We start from the raw sequence: 17882 nt of genomic DNA, 5'->3' as shown, positions 1-17882 counted from the left end.
CAGGAGCGTACACCTTTGTAGTTCTCATCTCTTAAATATGCTTCCAGGTGGCGGTGTAATTGCAAGATGACTCACGCTGGATGTTTTTATTCTCCTGAGACCAACCGAGTGCTAGGTGAGGATCAGAGGACACTGTCATTGTGTCCAGCAGAGCCTGAATTACTGGATGCTGGACACCTTCAGAGGTCCCTGTGTGTCTGTGTGCTTTACAATCTTATTATTAAAAGTGTTACTGCTGATACAAAATTCAATTTTTGGAAAGTTATTTATTGGATAGGCTCCTAACAGTATTGAGGACACGCTTCTCAATAAAGTGTATAGTTTTCGTAAAGGAAATAATTACTTAGTGGTTGCTGCAGATAAGGCCAACACTTCATTAACAGAAGTAAAAGGATGAAAAGAAACAGAAATGGCTCGGTTGCTGTCTAAACTTAATATTATGTCCCAGCTTTTCTATTTTTTTGTGTGATCCAGACTCCTCTTGTTAGAATTCTGAGTTTATGACATCTGTGTGCACACGTTTCTCTCCTTGCTGAAACAGAGCTGGAGAACCTGGTGACTGAGCTCCGGGTGTTTTTAGAGCCAGCTTCAAGTCCACGTGCAAATGCACAATTATGGAATAGCACTTTGCACAATCAGAGACCGTCAGTCACAGCGTTATTACCCCCAGGATGAAATCCAGTCTGTCTTGCTCTCTGCAGACTGACCTCAGGCTTGCTTTCTTTTCTTCCTTTTTTTTTTCTTTAAAATTTTAGGAAATACTAACATCTTTATCCTGCCATAAAGCAGTATTTTATACATTAACTCAATTTTACAAAAAAACCCATTTTATATACAGTTGTAAAGAAACTGCTGCACGGATAGCTCCAATGTAAAAATGGATTGTATTTTAAAAGCTCATTGAGTTTGATACATTGGAAAATATTTTCTCTGTAGAAAATAGTAAAAACCACATTTCCCAGGCTAGTCTAACAAGCCCATTGAAATCAAGTAATAACTAGATTGAAGATTTGTAAATATGGTGTGGATTCTGGGATCCAGGAGAAAATTTGAGCTTCACTTATTGAAACATCCACGTTTTCTTTGTGTAAAGTGAAATACCCATTAATCTTCCCCTTACTCTTGATTTCTGCCTGATTATTTTTCTGTAGGTCAATCCATAATCCACATCAAGGTTTTAACTGCTCCTTCCTAAAGGACAAGTACCGTGTTGTTTCAGTCTGCCTGATAAGGTATCCGTTCCTATCCAAACTGTGAAATATTTTGGTTCTTATTAAAATATACTCAGTACTTGAGCAAAACCAGATTTATAATCTACACAACACATGAGCTGTCAGTCATCAACTTCTCCTGAATCCCTGTGACTTGATGGGAAGCCATAAGGAGTGGGAGGAAAAGTGGTAAAATTGACAAGTGGATCCAGACAATAAAGCCAAGAGAATTTCTGAAAACAGAAACATCCAGGACTGAAGGATGGAACTGAGATCCGAACAGAGTAAGGACACATTGCTCAGGCTTTCTTTTTTACTTTATCCCTTACCACTCCCTTTATGAACCCCTTATGAGTGTCCCCCATATGTGCTGGGTTCATTTCAACTTCTGAGTCTCTACCCTTCTGATTCCAGCTCAACTTTCAAGATCCGGTTCATTTTGGGGCCTCACCCGGGGAGTCTTGCCTAACTTCCAGCCTCTTGGTCCTCAGTGTGAGTATCACTTACGAAGGCCTTCAGTTCCGAAGGCTGTTCATAATCTTTGCTAATTTACTAAGACCCTTTCTTCAAGTCAGCAGAGAGGAGCCTCTCTTGATTTCTGTCCCGAAAGGTATAAAAGCATAGGAAATATCTAAGTAAAACATAGGAAAGGTAATTATGATTTTGTGAAAGTTTTGTTTCAATGACATACATGCTTCACAGAAATATATTTCTTCTGTAGGACATTCTCAAAAAAGTTTAAAAAATACTCATGTAGGACAGCCCTGACTAACAAAAAGACAAGACATAAGTGTTAGATACTGAAATGCAGATTACTAGTACTGTCCAAGGCAGTGTCTAACTGGAAAAATTAAAGAACTACTAGATTAAAAAAAAGCTGAGGTGGTATGTGTGTTTATAATAAAACATGAAACCACATTTTCACAAAAGTCTCTTTTTAAAAAAATTATTTGAGAGACAGCACATGATGGTGGGGAAGGGGGCCGGGGTTGGTGGAAGGTGAGAGGAGATGGAGAAGCAGACTTTTTGCTGAGGAGCCCAGACCCAAGACTCGATCCTAGGACTCCGAGATCATGACCTGAGCTGAAGGCAGACACTTAACCAACTGAGCCAGCCAGGTGCTCCAGAAATGTCTTTTTTTTGTAAGTTCTTAAAAAAAAAATTTTTTTTTAAAGATTTTATTTATTTATTTGACAGATCACAAGTAGGCAGAGGCAGGCAGAGAGAGAAGAGGAAGCAGGTTCCCTGGTGAGCAGAGAGCCCGATGCGGGGCTCGATCCCAGGACTCTGGGATCATGACCTGAGCTGAAAGCAGAGGCTTTAACCCACTGAGCCACCCAGGTGCCCCAAGTTCTTAAAATTTTTAAATGATCTATACACTCACCTTGGACTTGAACTCACAACCCCACGACCAAGAGTTGCAGGCTCCACTGACTGCGTCAGCTGAGTTCCCCTTTCACAAAGGTTTCTGTAAAACTAGTAAAGACTATTGTTGTGTTGCGGTGTGAGTTTGGTTTCTCAGCTTGGTAACTAGCAACATCAATATTACTCAATTCATTAAAGTTTTGTTAAGGAAAAGGTAGTTTTCATGATCTCAGGTATTCCTGGGGAGGGCATGTTTCCATTCTCTAGCTTCTCTCGTGGCTCTTTGTTGAAGGTTCTGAGCTTGGCTAGCCGGCCGGGGACTGGGGGCACAGGTGGGGCTGGACAGGGAGAATGCAGGAAAGAGCACAGTGCTCAGAGTCCGAACACTTGGCCCGCTGACCTTGGGTGAGTCTTTTCCCTGCACGCATTCCATCCTGTAGGTGCAGAAGGTGACACCGGCCTTCTTGCTGAGTTGGTGTGGGTGTCCAAGGAGAGAACAAATAGAACAGATATTTGGAAAAATGCTCCATCGAAAGATGTCAAAATAGAGTTTAACCCCTCCATCATTTCCAAAAGGATTTGAGGCAGCTAAATGTAAGATGGCTGTATTGTTCATATTTCTGAGCTGTGGGCTCCATGGTCATTTATTTAACCCTGACTCAGCCACAGGACTCTGTTCCTGTGCACTCCGGGGCCGGCAGCCCTGAATGCCATGCTTCCTGTTGGTCTTCATGAGCGGGGAGGTTCCAGTACCTGCGGAATAACCTGGCAGTCTACCGGCCTGGCGTCCCACGCATGTCTCTGGTGCCCACACCTGCTCCCCGTCTCCAAACCTTCCGTTCCTTCTACCAGCCTTCAGGATACGCCTGGCAGTGGAGGGGGTGACAGTAGGCAGATCTAAGTGCAAGGACAGGACTCCTGTTTTGCCACAGGAACCCTTCCTCTCAGACATGAACAGAGAGCAGTGTCTGCCTTCCTTGGCTGCAAGCAGCCCTTTTTTCAAGGTGGTATCTCCGGAGATTTTCTGAAGGAACCGAAGTGAGCCAAGGGAACTAGATGGTCCTTTTCCAACCATGCACCTGGGATAGCCTGGAGTGGCTTGTGCTTGCTGCTTTCCCTTTGGTGGCCGGCCACACTGAAACACCACATAGGATGCTGAGCTTCGTGTGCAAATATCTTCCCTGAAGCACTGGGTGTCAGAGTATAAAGAATGCAGCAGGGGCCTGTGCTGATCTGGAAACAGCATCAAGATGCATTATTAAGGGGGCGCTGGAGTGACTCAGTCGTTAGGCGTCTGCCTTCTGCTCAGGTCATGATCCCAGGATCCTGGGATGGAGCCCTGCATCGGACTCCCTTCTCAGCTGGGAGCCTGCTTCTCCCTCTGCCCCTCCCACCCGCATGTGCTTGCTCTCTCAAATAAATAAAATCTTAAAAAAAATATATATATATATATATATATACATATATATACACACACACACACACACACATAATATATGTTATTAAGTAAAAAAATGCATGTCACAAAACTGCATGATAGGATTCCTTTTCATAAATAAATCAATGTACACGCATACATTATTTTCCTGGTAGGATAGAAAAGCATAAAGCTTTGGGGGGTAGGACAGTGGTGAGAAGGGGGCTACTTTTTCCCTTTGATACTTCGGTGTTTGCATTTTCTAACTATAAGTATTTGTTTCAAGTGTCATTTTAATCTTGCTCTCTTTTTTTGTATTGATGTTATGTTTTTTAAGTGCTCATGTTTTTTGAAGTACACTCAACCATCAAAATATTCATGAGAATTTAGTCATAATAAAAATGTGCCACATAAAGCAGTGTTGTGCATATTTAATTGACATTAAATATATATATATATATTTTTTTCAAATCTCCTTTTCATTGCCTGTACCCCTGTGTCCTCAGATTGCTCGCTCTGTGCACACACACCCTCTCTCTCATTTGGTTAAATTCATCTGGGGAATAAAGGGCAAAAAGACATTCCTATTTATTAACTTTGAAAAGTAGCTAAATAATTAATAGCCTCTGGAGTCTGCAGGGTAGACAACAGGCCCTTTGGGCAGGCTTCCTCATTCTCAGTTTCATATATGCTGTTCATTCGTCTGGCATTATGATAATCATAAAGAATAGTCAATGGTAAAACACAATTATGAGTGTTAACAAGGAAAATTCTAATCATGAGAAAATGTGTTTTCAGAATGTACGCACAGGGCATATAGAAGTAATGGTCTAATGGCAAGACTTAAAAACTTTAATATTTTAATTCCCTGGATCTCTTCAGTTAATTATTTTTATTTGGAAGTCATGCTTTTTATCAAATAATACTAAACGTGTAGGCAAACGTGAAGCATTATAATAGCCTCAATTAAAAAAAAAAAGTTGCTTGAATGAGCCCGTGGATGCCAGTCACTAATAACAAAAGAGCGAAATCGAAGCTCTTAGCTTCTTTTTGTGATGTGTGGAGCAGTGCTAGGCTAAATCAAGACTAGCCGTTGAGGGGCGCCTGGGTGGCTCAGTCAGTTATATGTCAGACTCTTGATATCGGCTTAGGTCATGATCTCAGAGTAGTGGGATCCAGCCCTCAGCTTCTCACTCAGTGGGGAGTCTGCTTGTCCCTCTCCCTCTGCACCCCGCTCTTTTTGTGCTGTCTCTCTCAAATAAATAAAGTCTTAAAAAAAAAAAAAAGACTGGCAGTTGAGGGCCTTGCTGGCCCTTTGAGTGCAAATAGGGTTTTTATTCTCGTACAGAGGAGCAGCCTTTCTGTATGCATTTCTGAAATATAAGGATGTTCACTTTTCCTGCAACACCTCTGACCTTTTAGAAGATTTTTTTCTTTATCCCCAAATTATTGACAAATATTGTTTTGTGGCAAATATGCTAACAGCTGGAGATAGGTGTGTTTGAAAGGTTTAGCCACAGAGTTTCAGCAAAACCGTTTTCTTCCTTTGGTTTCTGAGAGCCCAGCCTCCCTTTTCTTTCTGGCAGTGGCATAGCTTCTCAGCAGGGGCTTCTGTAGTCCTAGAGTCACGGCTAAGGGCCAACACCGGGCATTGTTTTAAGTGCTCTACACAGACTGTACTATTTAATCTCAGCAACCTTGTGTGGTGTGTACTGTTACCTACCTGCATTTCACAGGTGATAGACTGAAGCATGGGACAGTAGAGGTCATGGGGCTGGCATGTGGAGGGAGAGCTGGGTGCGTGACCCCTACACTATTCAGAGAGGCCTGGCATTAGTCTGAAAAGTACCCACTGTTGAGGTTCTTAGGGATCAGAAGAAGAAATGGAGGAAGTCCTTTAAATTGATTTTTTATCCTTCCCCTTTTAGTGGGTGTGAATCCTTATTCCCCGCCTGTGAAACCTTCACAGGTGAGCCTGGAGGGAGGGCTTCAGGAGCTACAGTAGGAATCAGAGAGCCAGTTCATTTCTCTGAGAGGCCCTTGTTGAAATGCAGCATTTTGCCCAGAAGGGAAGCAGAGTGAGTTAGGTGCAACCTGGAGATGTGCTTCTCAATCGAGTGGCTTCCCTGAAAGGTGGTGAGTGAACGAGGCCAGCCCCAGCCCCAGAGGGCTTCCTGCGTGCCACAGTGGGTCAGGAGGCCCAGCCAGGTTATGTGTGTAACCGTTCCTGTCTGTCTCATGAGGGCTTCTAGACTGAAAGCTCATATAAGTCCAGGATCCTGGAGTAAGAAAGAGCCAGACTTGTTTTATACAGGAATGTTGATTCCTCCTGTAGCCGCTCCAGCCCAGTCGGCGGGCTAAGGGAGCCCCAGACCTCTCACTGAATGAGGCTGGACAGCACAGTGTCAGTATCTAGGGATAGAGAGGAAGGGTTAGCTTAGGGAGGCTGCAGGGGCTCCTGTTCGGGGTCTGCTTTTCCAGGGAGGGCACCTGGGCCGTGTAGAGACCTTCCATTGGCATACCCCCCAAAGGGTGTGGATAATTGATTGCTCTTTCATATCCGAGGCCCTAATAAATATTGCCTATTTAACCCCTTCTCTGAGAGGGGGCACGCTGTTTTCTCTGCGGCTCAGAGCAGACATGGTGTGTCCTCCTGTTTCAGATCCTCTGCTTGATGAGGAGGGAGTGGTCAAGATGACTTCTTGAGGTCTTGAGGTCCTGGTAGCCTAGGGGTGCAATGTTGATGATTTCCATTGTCACTATGTAATATTTGATTCGGTTCAGGAAGGGTGGAAGAGAGGAGTCACAGCCCCAAAGCATAAGACCTTGGCTTTGCTATAGCTTTAGAAAGAGTTATTACACAAGATTTTAAACACACACAAAGTAGAGCACCACCGTTGACCACCACCACTGACCCTTGAACTGTGCAGTTCCACTTAGATGCGGATTTGTTTTGATAAATTGAGCACAGTCCTGTAAATGTATGTTCTCTTCCTGATGATTTCCTCCTCTTCCTCCTCCTCCTCCTCCTTCTTCTTCTTCTTTTTTAAAGATTATACTTATTTATTTGACAGAGAGAGAGAGAGAGAGATCACGAGTAGGCAGAGAAGCAGGCAGAGAGAGGGGGAAGCAGGCTCCCTGCTGAACAGGGAGCCTGACTCGGGGCTCGATCCCAGGACCCTGAGATCGTGACCTGAGTGGAAGGCAGAGGCTTAACCCACTGAGCCACCCAGGTGCCCCCTTGATGATTTTCTTAATGGTATTTTCTTTTCTCCAGCTTACTTCATTGTAAGAATACAATGCATAAGACCATATAATATACAAAATACGTGTCCATTGACTATTTATGTTATCGGTAAGGCTTCCGGTGAACTGCAGGCTATCAGCAGTTAAGCTTCAGGGATGTTAAAGGTTATACATGGTTTCTTGACTGTGGGGGGAGTCAATGCCCTCAACCCCCATGTTGTTCACGGGTCAGCTGTACAGCAATCCCCACGTACTCACTGTCTAGCTCTACCAGCCATCAACTCCTCCGTTCTTGTCTTACTACTTACTTACAACTCCTCCCTCTTTGGACTATTTTGAAACAAATCCAAAGTATTATTTTATTTATAGTATGTGTATTTATACTTCAGTATGTAGCTCTAAATGATGAGAACTCTTGTTGCAAACATTGATGCAAACCCATCATCTCAACTAAACAAACAATTATTAATAATCATCAAATACGCAGTTAATGGACCCAAGTCTTGCAAATTCTTTTTTAATAGCTGGCTTGTGTGCAGCAATATCCAATAAGGTCTACAGATTAAATTTGGTTGATATTTCTCAAGTCTCTCTTTTTAGGAAACATTGTTAAGAAAGTGTAATAAACAGAGAAGAGTGCACAAATCCTTACAGGTACAACTCAGTGAATTGTTTCCTGTGAGCCCACCACCCGTGTCATGAAATAGAACATTGCCCAGACCTCAGCAACATCTAACTGTAGTTTTAATTTGCATTTTTCTGATGATTAATCATGTTGAGCCCTTTTAAGATATTTTTTTAGCAGGGGCATTGGGATATTCTGTTTTATGAAGTGCCTTTTCAAGTCTTTTGCTTCTCCCTCCTTTAAAAATTGTGTTTCCTTTTTTCTTATTGATTTGTGGAATTCTTTATGTATTCTGAATATGAGTGCTTTGTTGGATACATGTACTGCAAATTTCTTCTCCCACTGTGTGGTTTGCTTTTGCTCTCTTAATGGTGTCTTGATAAGCAGAAGTTCTTAATGAAATCCAATTCATCAATTGTCCCCTTTATGGTTTGTGCTTTTTGTGTCCTACTTTAGAAGTCATTCCCTGTCCTCAAAGGCATGAAGATATGCTCCTAAGATATTGTCTGGAAGTTTCAGTGTCTCGTCTTTCCAGGATATGTCTACAGTCCTCCTAGAATTTAGGTTTTTTTTTTTTTTAAATTTTTTAAAGTTTATTTGTTTAAGTAATCTCTACACCCAATGTGAGGCTTGAACTCATGACCCTGAGACCCAGTGTTGGATGCCCTTCCTACTGAGCCAGCCAGGCAACCCTAAAATTTAGTTTTGGAACTGGTGTGAGGTAGGGGTCAAGGCTCATTTGTTTATCCATGTTTATATCCAGATGGTCCAGCACCATTTTGAAGAGACCATTCCTTCCTCTTTGTTGTACAGTGTGGTGTCACTATCAAAAATTAGAGGCCTGTACGTCTGTGGGTCTGTTTCTAAACCCTCTTTTTTCTATTGGTCTATTTGTGTATCTTTACACTTTTGGTGACAGAAGTTTCTGCTAATACCATACTGGCTTAAGCGCTGTAACTTTATAATAAGTTTTGCCATCTGGTAGTGTAAATTGTTCAACTGTGTTTTTTTTCTTCAACATCGCCATGACTCTTCTGGCCGTTTGCATTTCATAAAAAAAATGGAGTCATCTTGTCAATTTCCACAAAAAATGCCAGAGATTTTTGACTAGAAAAAAATCCATAGATCAATTTGGGGAAAACAAATATCTTTGTAATATTGAATCTTTGTGCCTAGGAGCACACATGCTTTCCCATTAACAAAGGTCTTCTTTAGTTTTCCTTTTTTTGTTTTATTTACTTATTTATTTATTTGACAGAGAGAGATACAACCAGAGAGGGAATACAAGCAGGGGGAGTGAGAGAGGAAGAAGCAGGCTCTCTGCTGAGCAGGAAGCCTGGTATGGGGCTTGATCCCAGCACCCTGGGATCATGACCTGAGCTGAAGGCAGACACTTACCAACTGAGCCACCCAGGTGCCCCATTCTTCAGTTTTTCTTCACATTGTTTCTGGATTCTCTGGAGAGGTCTTGCACATCTTTTATCAGATTTATTCCTATGTGTTGGATTTTTTTTATGCTAATGTTAAGTGGTATCTTGTTTAAAATTTTGTTTTCCTCTTCCTATCCTAATGTTAAGATTATTGACAGGTAGTTCATCATGAAAGATAAATTCAGGGACGCCTGGTTGGCTCAGTCATTAAGTGTCTGCTTTCGGCTCAGGTCTTGTTCCCAGGGTCCTGGGACCAAGCCCCACACAGAGCTCCCTGCTCAGTGGGGAGCCTGCTTCTTCCTTTCCCTCTGCCCTACCTGCTCCTCACCGCTGCTCACTCTTCTTTCTCTCATGTTCTCTGTCTCCCAAATGAATAAATAAAATCTTAAAAAAAAAAAAAAAGGTAAATGCAAAGTCCTATATCAGAACTATTTTTAGTCTCAAACTTAGCATGTTTTTACAGCTTATACTTGTTTTCCACTTACAAATAATTTAATAGTTACAGTTGGTCCTCCATTCTTTTAAAGAATCAGACTCAAACTCTACCTTTGGAAGAATCGGGACCAGGGTGACTCCAGAAATCTTTTTAGGTGAGGAACGAAGGATTCTCCTGAGAAGAATCCATCTTAAGGCAGCGGGAGCCAGGCTGGACCCACTTGACCCCGTAACAAAGCCCTTCCCCGAGGGAGGGAGACCGTGTGGCATCTGTCACTCATTTGTCTTCTAGCTCGGGTGTCCGCAACTCATGTCTTATTCCTGGGAGGACACTGTGGCGAAGGGAGGGCTGCAGGTAAAAAATGGAAAGAACTCTTTTATTTTCATTATAATTTTTTTTCAAAATTTTATGTAAATTCTAGTTAGTTAACATATAGTGTGATATGGGTTTCAAGAGTGGAATTCAGTGATTCATCACTTTTCTATGACACCCAGTGCTCATTACAACGGGTGCCCTCCTTAATACCCATCCCCCATCTGGCCCATTTCCCACCCGCCTCCCTCCATCAACCCTCAGTTTGTTCTCTATCTTTCTCTTCTCTCCCTCTCCCATATGTTCATTTGTTTTGTTGGTAAATCACTCTTTTAGTGATAATTTCAGAAAACACGGGGCAAACTCTCTGGGGCAGCGTATTACGTCAGGAGGGCGTTGTCCCTTGCCTCACAGCACAGCTCCTGTGGCTTTGGCTCTGTGTGGTGGGAGTTAGCAGAGGCTTTCCCAGGGCAGCGGTGGTAGGAACAGCAGGTTCCTCATGTGGGCTACTTGCCTCGTGCTAGGTACTGTTCTGAGTACTTGACAAATACCAATTCACTGAATCGTTGCACGATTTTACCAAGGTGGAAACTGAGGCACAGAGCGGCTAGATAACTTGCCCCGGGTCTCAGAGCTCCCAGATGGCCAAGCCAGGATTCAGAGCCAAGCTGGCAGGTCCCAGAGCCCGTGCTCTTGACAGGATGTGGCCGCACAGGTGATGGCGGCAGAGAGGGGCTAAAGTAGGAGAGCGGGAATGGAGCGAGGACCCTGCGGCATGAGATTTCCCTTGAGGACTGTGAGAAATAGATTGGGGTGGGGCGGGGGCTGCTTTAGTGGGGGCCAATTTAGCAGTTTAAGGTCAAGAGAAGTGAAGCAGGTGAGGCCATCATAATTTGACCCCCTGATCAGATTTCCAGACTTATGAAACCTTACATTGATTTGTTTTTTTAATTTTATCACTTGCAAATTTCCTTGGAGTGAGTGCAGTCATGACTTGTGGTCTGCTCTTTCTCTGGGGTGACAGGCACATCTATATTTAGAACGATAGTCATGCTTCGGTGATGGATCAGCGTGTGCCTTCAAACACGGTCGTGTGGTAAGGAAGTGCACGTGTAGCGTTAGGAGCAAAGAAATCACCAACGTGCTCTAGGCTCGATGCACACACACCAGAGGGACTTCTCTGCAGACTTCCTGATGAAGCAGGTGCACTGCGGGCAGCGCGGGGACAAGGATTCCCAGCTGGGCCAGGGTCACAGGCACATGGGGCACCTGTTGTGTCTGTGCATGAGGCATTTAGGGCTTCGTGGCCCCCCACGCCAAGACCATTGATTCTGATGGGATTTCCTTTAACCCCGTCCATTCTCTTGTCTCCCACATATTGTGTGTCATGGGGCTCCGGTGATTCTACCCTTTCAATGGCTTTCCATCTGTCTCTTCTTCCTCCTCCTCTGTTGCTCTGGGGAGTTGTGATCCCAGATGTGTTTTCACCTGGTTTGGACCTCTGGCACGTTTTGCTCTCTTCTCTCTTAGTTGCCTTTGCTGCTTTCAGAATTATCATCGTAGACAGAAAGCCATCCTGTCACCTCCCTCCTTAAGAATATGTGCATGGCTCCCACAGCTCAGAGATGGGTTGAGGCAGCTCTTTTGGAACTGGCCTCTGCCTTCCTTTCAGGCCCTGTCTCCCTCATGCCTGCACCCGGGGCTGCTGGAGCCCGTGTTCTACTTTCAGACATGGCGCCTCGTTGTGCTGCTCCCCCACGGGGTGCCTGCCCCACCACCCTCTTCGTGCCTTTGCCCATCTGGCCAGCCCTTCACTTTCCTTAGAGATTGTTCCCACACTTGTCTTGAGCAGACAGCACAGTGTACTTCCAGAGGCATGGGATAAATGTCTGCCTTCCCACTGGACTCAAGTCTGTGCGGGATTATTCCTCCCCACGTGCCCAGCAAACTGCAGGCGTCTATCCGCTGGAGGCCTCCCCAACTTCAGCCAGCTAGCCAGCCATCCCTTTCTTCCACTCATGCTCCCCGAGCACTTGCGGTAGGCAAGCCATCGCTCTAGCAGCTGGAAAAGTGAGCTCGTATATTAGTGAGAGAAGGCAAGCAAGGAAGACAGAAACAAATTGGGTGGTGTGAAGCAGAGTAGGGTCATGTGACCCATAAGTGGGTAAATCCTCGGAGGGCCAGAGAGGGCCCGGTCTGAGGGGTGTCCTGGAGGCTGTGACTTAAGCCAGCCACCCCCAGGAAAATCAAGGTAAAGAGCATTCCGGGCAGTAACAACAGATAATGCAAAGGCCTCCGGCTAACACTGAGCTGACAGAGCACTGATGACCTGAGGCCAGGGTGGTCACAGGGCAAGGCGGAGAAAACGTCTCCAAGACACAAGTAGAGAGAAAGGTCATAGCTGGTTTTGGAGTCAAAGGTAAGTCATTCTCCGAAAGGTACTGGGTACTGGCAGTCTGTCTGTCAGTCTTTCTGTAAGGTCAGGATGGCCCGTGTGAGGGAGCTGTGTTGTTTCAGTTTCTCCTCTTCTTGGGGCCTTCATTTTGCCCAAGGCACACACACTTCATGTAACCGCAAGAATGTGAATATTCCTACTGGGACTGAAATACGCGATTTTTACCTTTTGCAGTGGAAAGGCCCTTAGCTTACCCCCCGTCATCATTCCCCAGCTTGCTTTTCTCTTCTTCCCTTACCAGTTCTCCTTCCCTTCCCTTCCCTTCTGTGTGCTTTGGCTTGGGCTGAGCTGTCTGCACGTGGAGCTGTAGCCTCAGGTTCAGTGACCAGAGCTGTTCGGAGGACGGCCGGCTTAGGCAGATGGTGTGTGGCAGCTACACAGCCCATTGCAGGAAGGACGAGTGTGACCATGGAAAGCTGGAGTTGGGGCTCTCAACAGCCCATTGGTCAGCATTGCTTTCTGACTCCAATGTCCCCTGGAAACCCTGAGTTTAGGGTCAGGAGACCCACACTAGCTCTGTTTCTTAGAGAGGTGCTCCCCAACACGGCCAAGATAACAGGAGGAGAGCCACTCTTTCTTTTCCCCGGTGGGTTTGGGGGTCAGGATTGGACCCCGTGGAAGGGCTCACGTCTTGTGGCTGTGTTAACCCAGGGGGTTGGCCACACCGAGGGCATGTCTAGACAGTGTTGCAGACCCTGCTAGGGTCCAGTGATCTATTTCTGTGGGTGTTTTCCCTTTTAATTAGGTTCCTGGTTATTCCTGTGGGAGTTGACCATCTAGAAAACTTATATAACTATACAGTATAATAATTTAGTATCGAGAGGAATTTGGACTTCTAAACTTTTCGACCAAGGTGACAGAGACCCACGACGACCAGATGTCTTGCCCAGGTGTCAGAGCGAGGTCTAACAGTCTTGTGTTCCTGGCTTCCAGGTCAGTTCTGTTCCCAGTGACTGCTGTCAGTCATTAAAGAGGGAGGTAGCAAACTGGTGACCTGAGATTTTTTTTTTTTTTTTTAAGATTTTATTTATCTGACAGAGAGAGATCACAAGTGGGCAGACAGGCAAGCAGAGAGAGAGAGAGGAGGAAGCAGGCTCCCTGCAGAGCAGAGAGCCCGATGCGGGACTCGATCCCAGGACCCTGAGATCATGACCTGAGCTGAAGGCAGAGGCTTAACCACTGAGCCACCCAGGTGCCCCCCCCCCCTTTTTTTAAAGCTTATAGTCCTTGCTTAAACACTGAGAGATTACACATGAGAATCTGGATTTCTGGTTTCTTTGGAAAGTGCCGAGCCCATGCTTCTGCCAGACTTAACTGTTGGTGTTGACAGTGGCTTCTGCCTTCATGAGGTTTTGTGTGCTATAGTTCATCATGGTCCCCACTGTTCTCTGCGTCCTCCCCAACATTGAGGCTGACAGCCAGTGGCCATTTAGGGTTAAACTTGTGCTGTCATAGTTCTGACAGTAGAATTAAGAAGCAAATGATCTGTCTCTCATATCCATGTCTCTCTTAAACATGGGATGTATTTCAAGACAAATGGATATTTTTTTAAAAAGTAAAGTGTTTCAGGGCCAGAGGAATACAGTTTGAGGTGATATTATGAAACAGGCCTGTTTGGCACCTGTAGGCGTTAGAAGGTGCAACTCTCAATACCATCATTGTCGAAAGAACTCTGGGTGCGTCTTTTCACTGGGGGGCTGCGGTCTGCCCTTGACAAGTTTTGAAAGGAGATTTTCGTAGCAAAGTCGGGACCCAGAGAGAGGACATGGGACCCTTCTCTCCCCTTGCCCCACAGCAGAGATTCTAAAAGAAAGATCAGTCTGTTTAGATCCTGAGCCCAGTTGTGCTTTGGGAACTCTCCACACTGGCTTTCGGGAAGATTCCCTTGATCCATCACGCAGCAGAGCTACTGGGGAAGCCGGAACTCAGGGCTCCTCTGCCATTTGCTGACTTGACACTGACGTTGCCTCACGGACATCCACTTCTAATCCAGAGAAATAAATTGCAAATAAGCAACAGCCCAAACGTCCCACACTTGTGGTTCCCCGGGACAAAAGGTGCCGTGCTTTACCTGCCCAGTCCCACAGATGGTGCCGCTGTGGGGTTCATCCCTGCCCATGAACTTCTTTCTAGTCTCGGCCTCTAGCCGTCCTTCAACTGTACCAATTAATATTCCTTTTGTGAAGCCAGGAGACTCCATAAAGCTTGAAAATAATTCTGCAATATTGTGCTGCACATAATTGAAATGTCACGAGCCATCTAGAGAGCAGGAGAACCAGTTCTCTCTTGCTTCTATTGGTTTAGTCTGTTTACTTTTCTGGTGCGTGTCCCTGACACCTGGGCCGGTAGACCTGCTGAGGAATGCTTCCTTCCCAGGTTTCCACGGGCACGGCTATTTGTCATGCCTCAGAAGCTGCTTGGCTACAGGTAAGGAAGGCTGCCCTTTTGGGAGGGATAATTATGGCCAGTGACCTCGAGCTTGAGGCTTGGCCTTACTCTGTGCACCAACTCTGCACCCGAACTCAGGTGTGATTCAGGAAGTGATCTGTTTTTGTGTATCCATGTGGGTGATTTCCTTACTGCTTTATGGAAGGGAAACAGCCTTGGGTACTGCTGAGGAGATGGGGTTCTGAATCAGGCCTTTTGCCTGGCTGAGTGCAGGGCTTGGAGGTGGAGTCCCTGTACAGGAAGGATTAAGTCGAGGGAGGAGTCATGGTCATTAGGGGACCAGACACCAGGCAAAACCAGGCACAACCACCCACCTCCTCCCTGACTCACCCCCAAAGCATGATTGAAGTGAAGGGAGCATGTGGCAAGCAGGGATCTGATTCAGTGAGGTGGGCAGGGCCTGAACCCCATCCCTTCCCACCCCCAAGACCCCATTGGTTGCTTTTTTTCCAGGGAGCTGGAAACTTGAGTATCTCGAAATAGATCTTGACCAGTGAAGTCTGTCTTGGCCTAGTGTAGCCTTGTCACGTGAACAGCCTGATGAAGTAGAACTAGCAAGGACTAGCTCTACTTTTCAGGGGGCTTGTGAGGCTATTTGTCTTACCAGGAATCCAATGGGCCTAGGATTATCCAGGAGTCAACCCATTCCACGGTGCCTGCAGGGGAGGCCCCGTTGTTAATCAGGCTTCCTTGAGCAGATTAGTGTGGCCCCTCCCCTTGGCTCTGTCTGACCCTCCTCAGAGAGAGTTTTCCCTCTGACATGATCCAAGAGAGTGGGCTGGTTAGCATTACGAGAGATTCTTCCCGTTCCATACCTCTTCTGTCATATGTAAGAGGGTAATGGAAGAAAACCCCTCAATGGCCAGACATCAAAGCTGTGGTCATTATACCAGTCGTGGTAAGTGAATGTGTGTCCCAATACAGACAGCAGTTTAGCCGGGTTTGTTTTTAAACGAAGCATTTGGCTTGTATATGATGCTTGAAATATCGAGCATCAAAATGCAGGGTCATATTTGGATGTGAATGCCACCTGTGTTTTCACGATAATTGCCATTTTTATTATGTGTGTGGTAGCGCAGGTGTGTTATTTTAAATGACATAGATGACATGTGAGGTGCAGAGTGAGTTAAATAATGAGCGTTGCTTCTTGGGGCCTGGGTAAGATGTACCAGTTTAGCAGATGAGGTCATCTGAGTCACAGAGAAAGGTCACCTTCGCCTACCTGTCAGAATGTGTAGAAATCACGACTATCAGCAGCACCATCCAGGGGACGCTGAACTCATTTCTTGCCCCTCCCTCCCTGCACCCCACCTTCCACCCCTCCTGCAGGCTGGGGATCATTCTGCGTAGTAAAGTCCCACCGGTGAGAAGCCCCAGGGTGCCGTGGGTCTGGACCCTGTCTGAGCCCTTCCCTGGACCCACGGCCAGAAGTGGGGTGTGGTCTGGGGAGTAGCCCAGACATGTACCAGCTGGGGCATGTGGTGAAGATCCCTTCCCTTCATTCCTACACTCTCAGGGAAGGGTCTGCCCCTCTGGAGCCAAGGTTGTGGTCCCCCTCCCCGCAGTACCCCAATGGTGTTGTACCTGCCTCAACATCCCCTTTGTGCCGGCCTGATTTGGTGATCTCAGAATTATAGGCTGAGCCTAGGGGGTGGGGGTGGGGTGCCACACAGAGCCCCTCACAGCATGTCTGCCTGCCGAGCCCAGGCCACCAGCCCCAGGACCCAGGCCTGCTCCAGCCTGGCAAAGGTCTCCTAGGTCAGTGGCTCCAGATGACAGCCAGGCTGGCCAGTAAGGGGCTCTGCTGGAAGTGCTCAAGAGACCATGACCCCAAGGTTAAGTCGGGAAAGCTCCGCATACAGAAACTCTGAGACCAGGCTTGCCATGGCAGAGCCCTCCTCTGCGTGTTCCCCTCCACACTCGCCCCTCCTCGGGTCTCCCTGAGCTTCCAGAATTGCCGCCCAGCTGTGGGAGGCCATCCAACAGCGTTTCAACAGCTTCTCCAAGGATCAAAGACTCCCCAGCTGAATGGGAATCTGTGGTCTGAGAATTTAATTGCTTTCTGCAGCTTCCCTTACTCCTCCCGCCCCAACCCCAGTAGTAGACAAAATATTGGGCCAAAGGGGCAAACAATGGTGGGAGGGGGTCTCCCGATCTCATTTCCAGCCGGACTTTTCCCTTCCTGAACCTTCCCTGCCAGAGCGTTGGAATACTATTGGTGGCTCTGACACCTGCTGGCCATACCGGAAACTGCACCCTGAGAGGAGGCCCTTCTGCTTGGATCATATTTAGTGGCTGTAGCTTCCCTACTTCTGATTTTTTTTTTTTGAAAGATTTTATTTATTTATGACAGACAGCAAGAGAGGGAACACAAGTAGGGGGAGCTGGAGAGGGAGAATCAAGCTCCCTGCTGAACAGGGAACCAATGTGGGACTCAGGTCCCAGGACCCTGGGATCGTGACCTAAGTCGAAGGCAGACCCTTAATGACTGAGCCACCCAGGCGCAACCCCTTCTAATTTTAATAATGTAAGATGTACTTTATACATTATTATTGTGAATCAGATTATTTATAAATAACATACTTTGGCAAATACACATGGATAGAAAATTTACAAAGATGTACCAGCACTGTAAAGGGAGCGTAGCCGGGTCTGGGGAGGGGGGCTTCTTTGACTGTGTACCTTTCCGTTCTCTCCGAAATCTATTTTAAACAAGAAGGGGTGTGTTATTTTAGTGCTTGTAGCCGAGGTACTGCGCTGGGGTGGGAGGCCCAGTGTGCAGGACATTCCCTGGGGTGCCCCTTCCCTCCCCATTCCTTGTTTGGGCACCTTTAGTGCCTTCATGCATGTGGAGGGAGCACGGTGTGGCTGGACTCACTCTGAACTTGGTTACGAGTGGAAGTTGGTCCTGGAGCAAGTGGTAGCTCCTGCAGTGGC

At 46.2% G+C, this 17882-nt stretch overlaps 1 protein-coding gene across 17 annotated transcripts in view; it reads left to right on the top strand.

Moving 5' to 3' along the window:
- LOC125086411 (uncharacterized) overlaps positions 1–17882 on the top strand; it is a 101093-nt gene that overhangs the window by 1662 nt on the left and 81549 nt on the right. For 7 of the 17 annotated variants that reach the window (XR_007123185.1, XR_007123186.1, XR_007123187.1 and 4 more), the window contains exons 2-3: positions 48–115; positions 1626–1703. Coding sequence is in view for 4 of the 17 variants with exons in the window: in XM_047705729.1 (XP_047561685.1) it covers positions 48–115; positions 1626–1703 (146 nt within the window). In the remaining 13 variants the exon portion in view is untranslated. The other 10 variants (XR_007123178.1, XR_007123176.1, XR_007123183.1 and 7 more) reach the window with 8 other exon arrangements.

The sequence above is a fragment of the Lutra lutra genome, chromosome 15, assembly GCF_902655055.1.
Source record: "Lutra lutra chromosome 15, mLutLut1.2, whole genome shotgun sequence".
NCBI lineage: Eukaryota > Metazoa > Chordata > Mammalia > Carnivora > Mustelidae > Lutra > Lutra lutra.
Note: the sequence above shows the minus strand (reverse complement) of the source record. Positions and strands in the feature narration are given on the sequence as shown.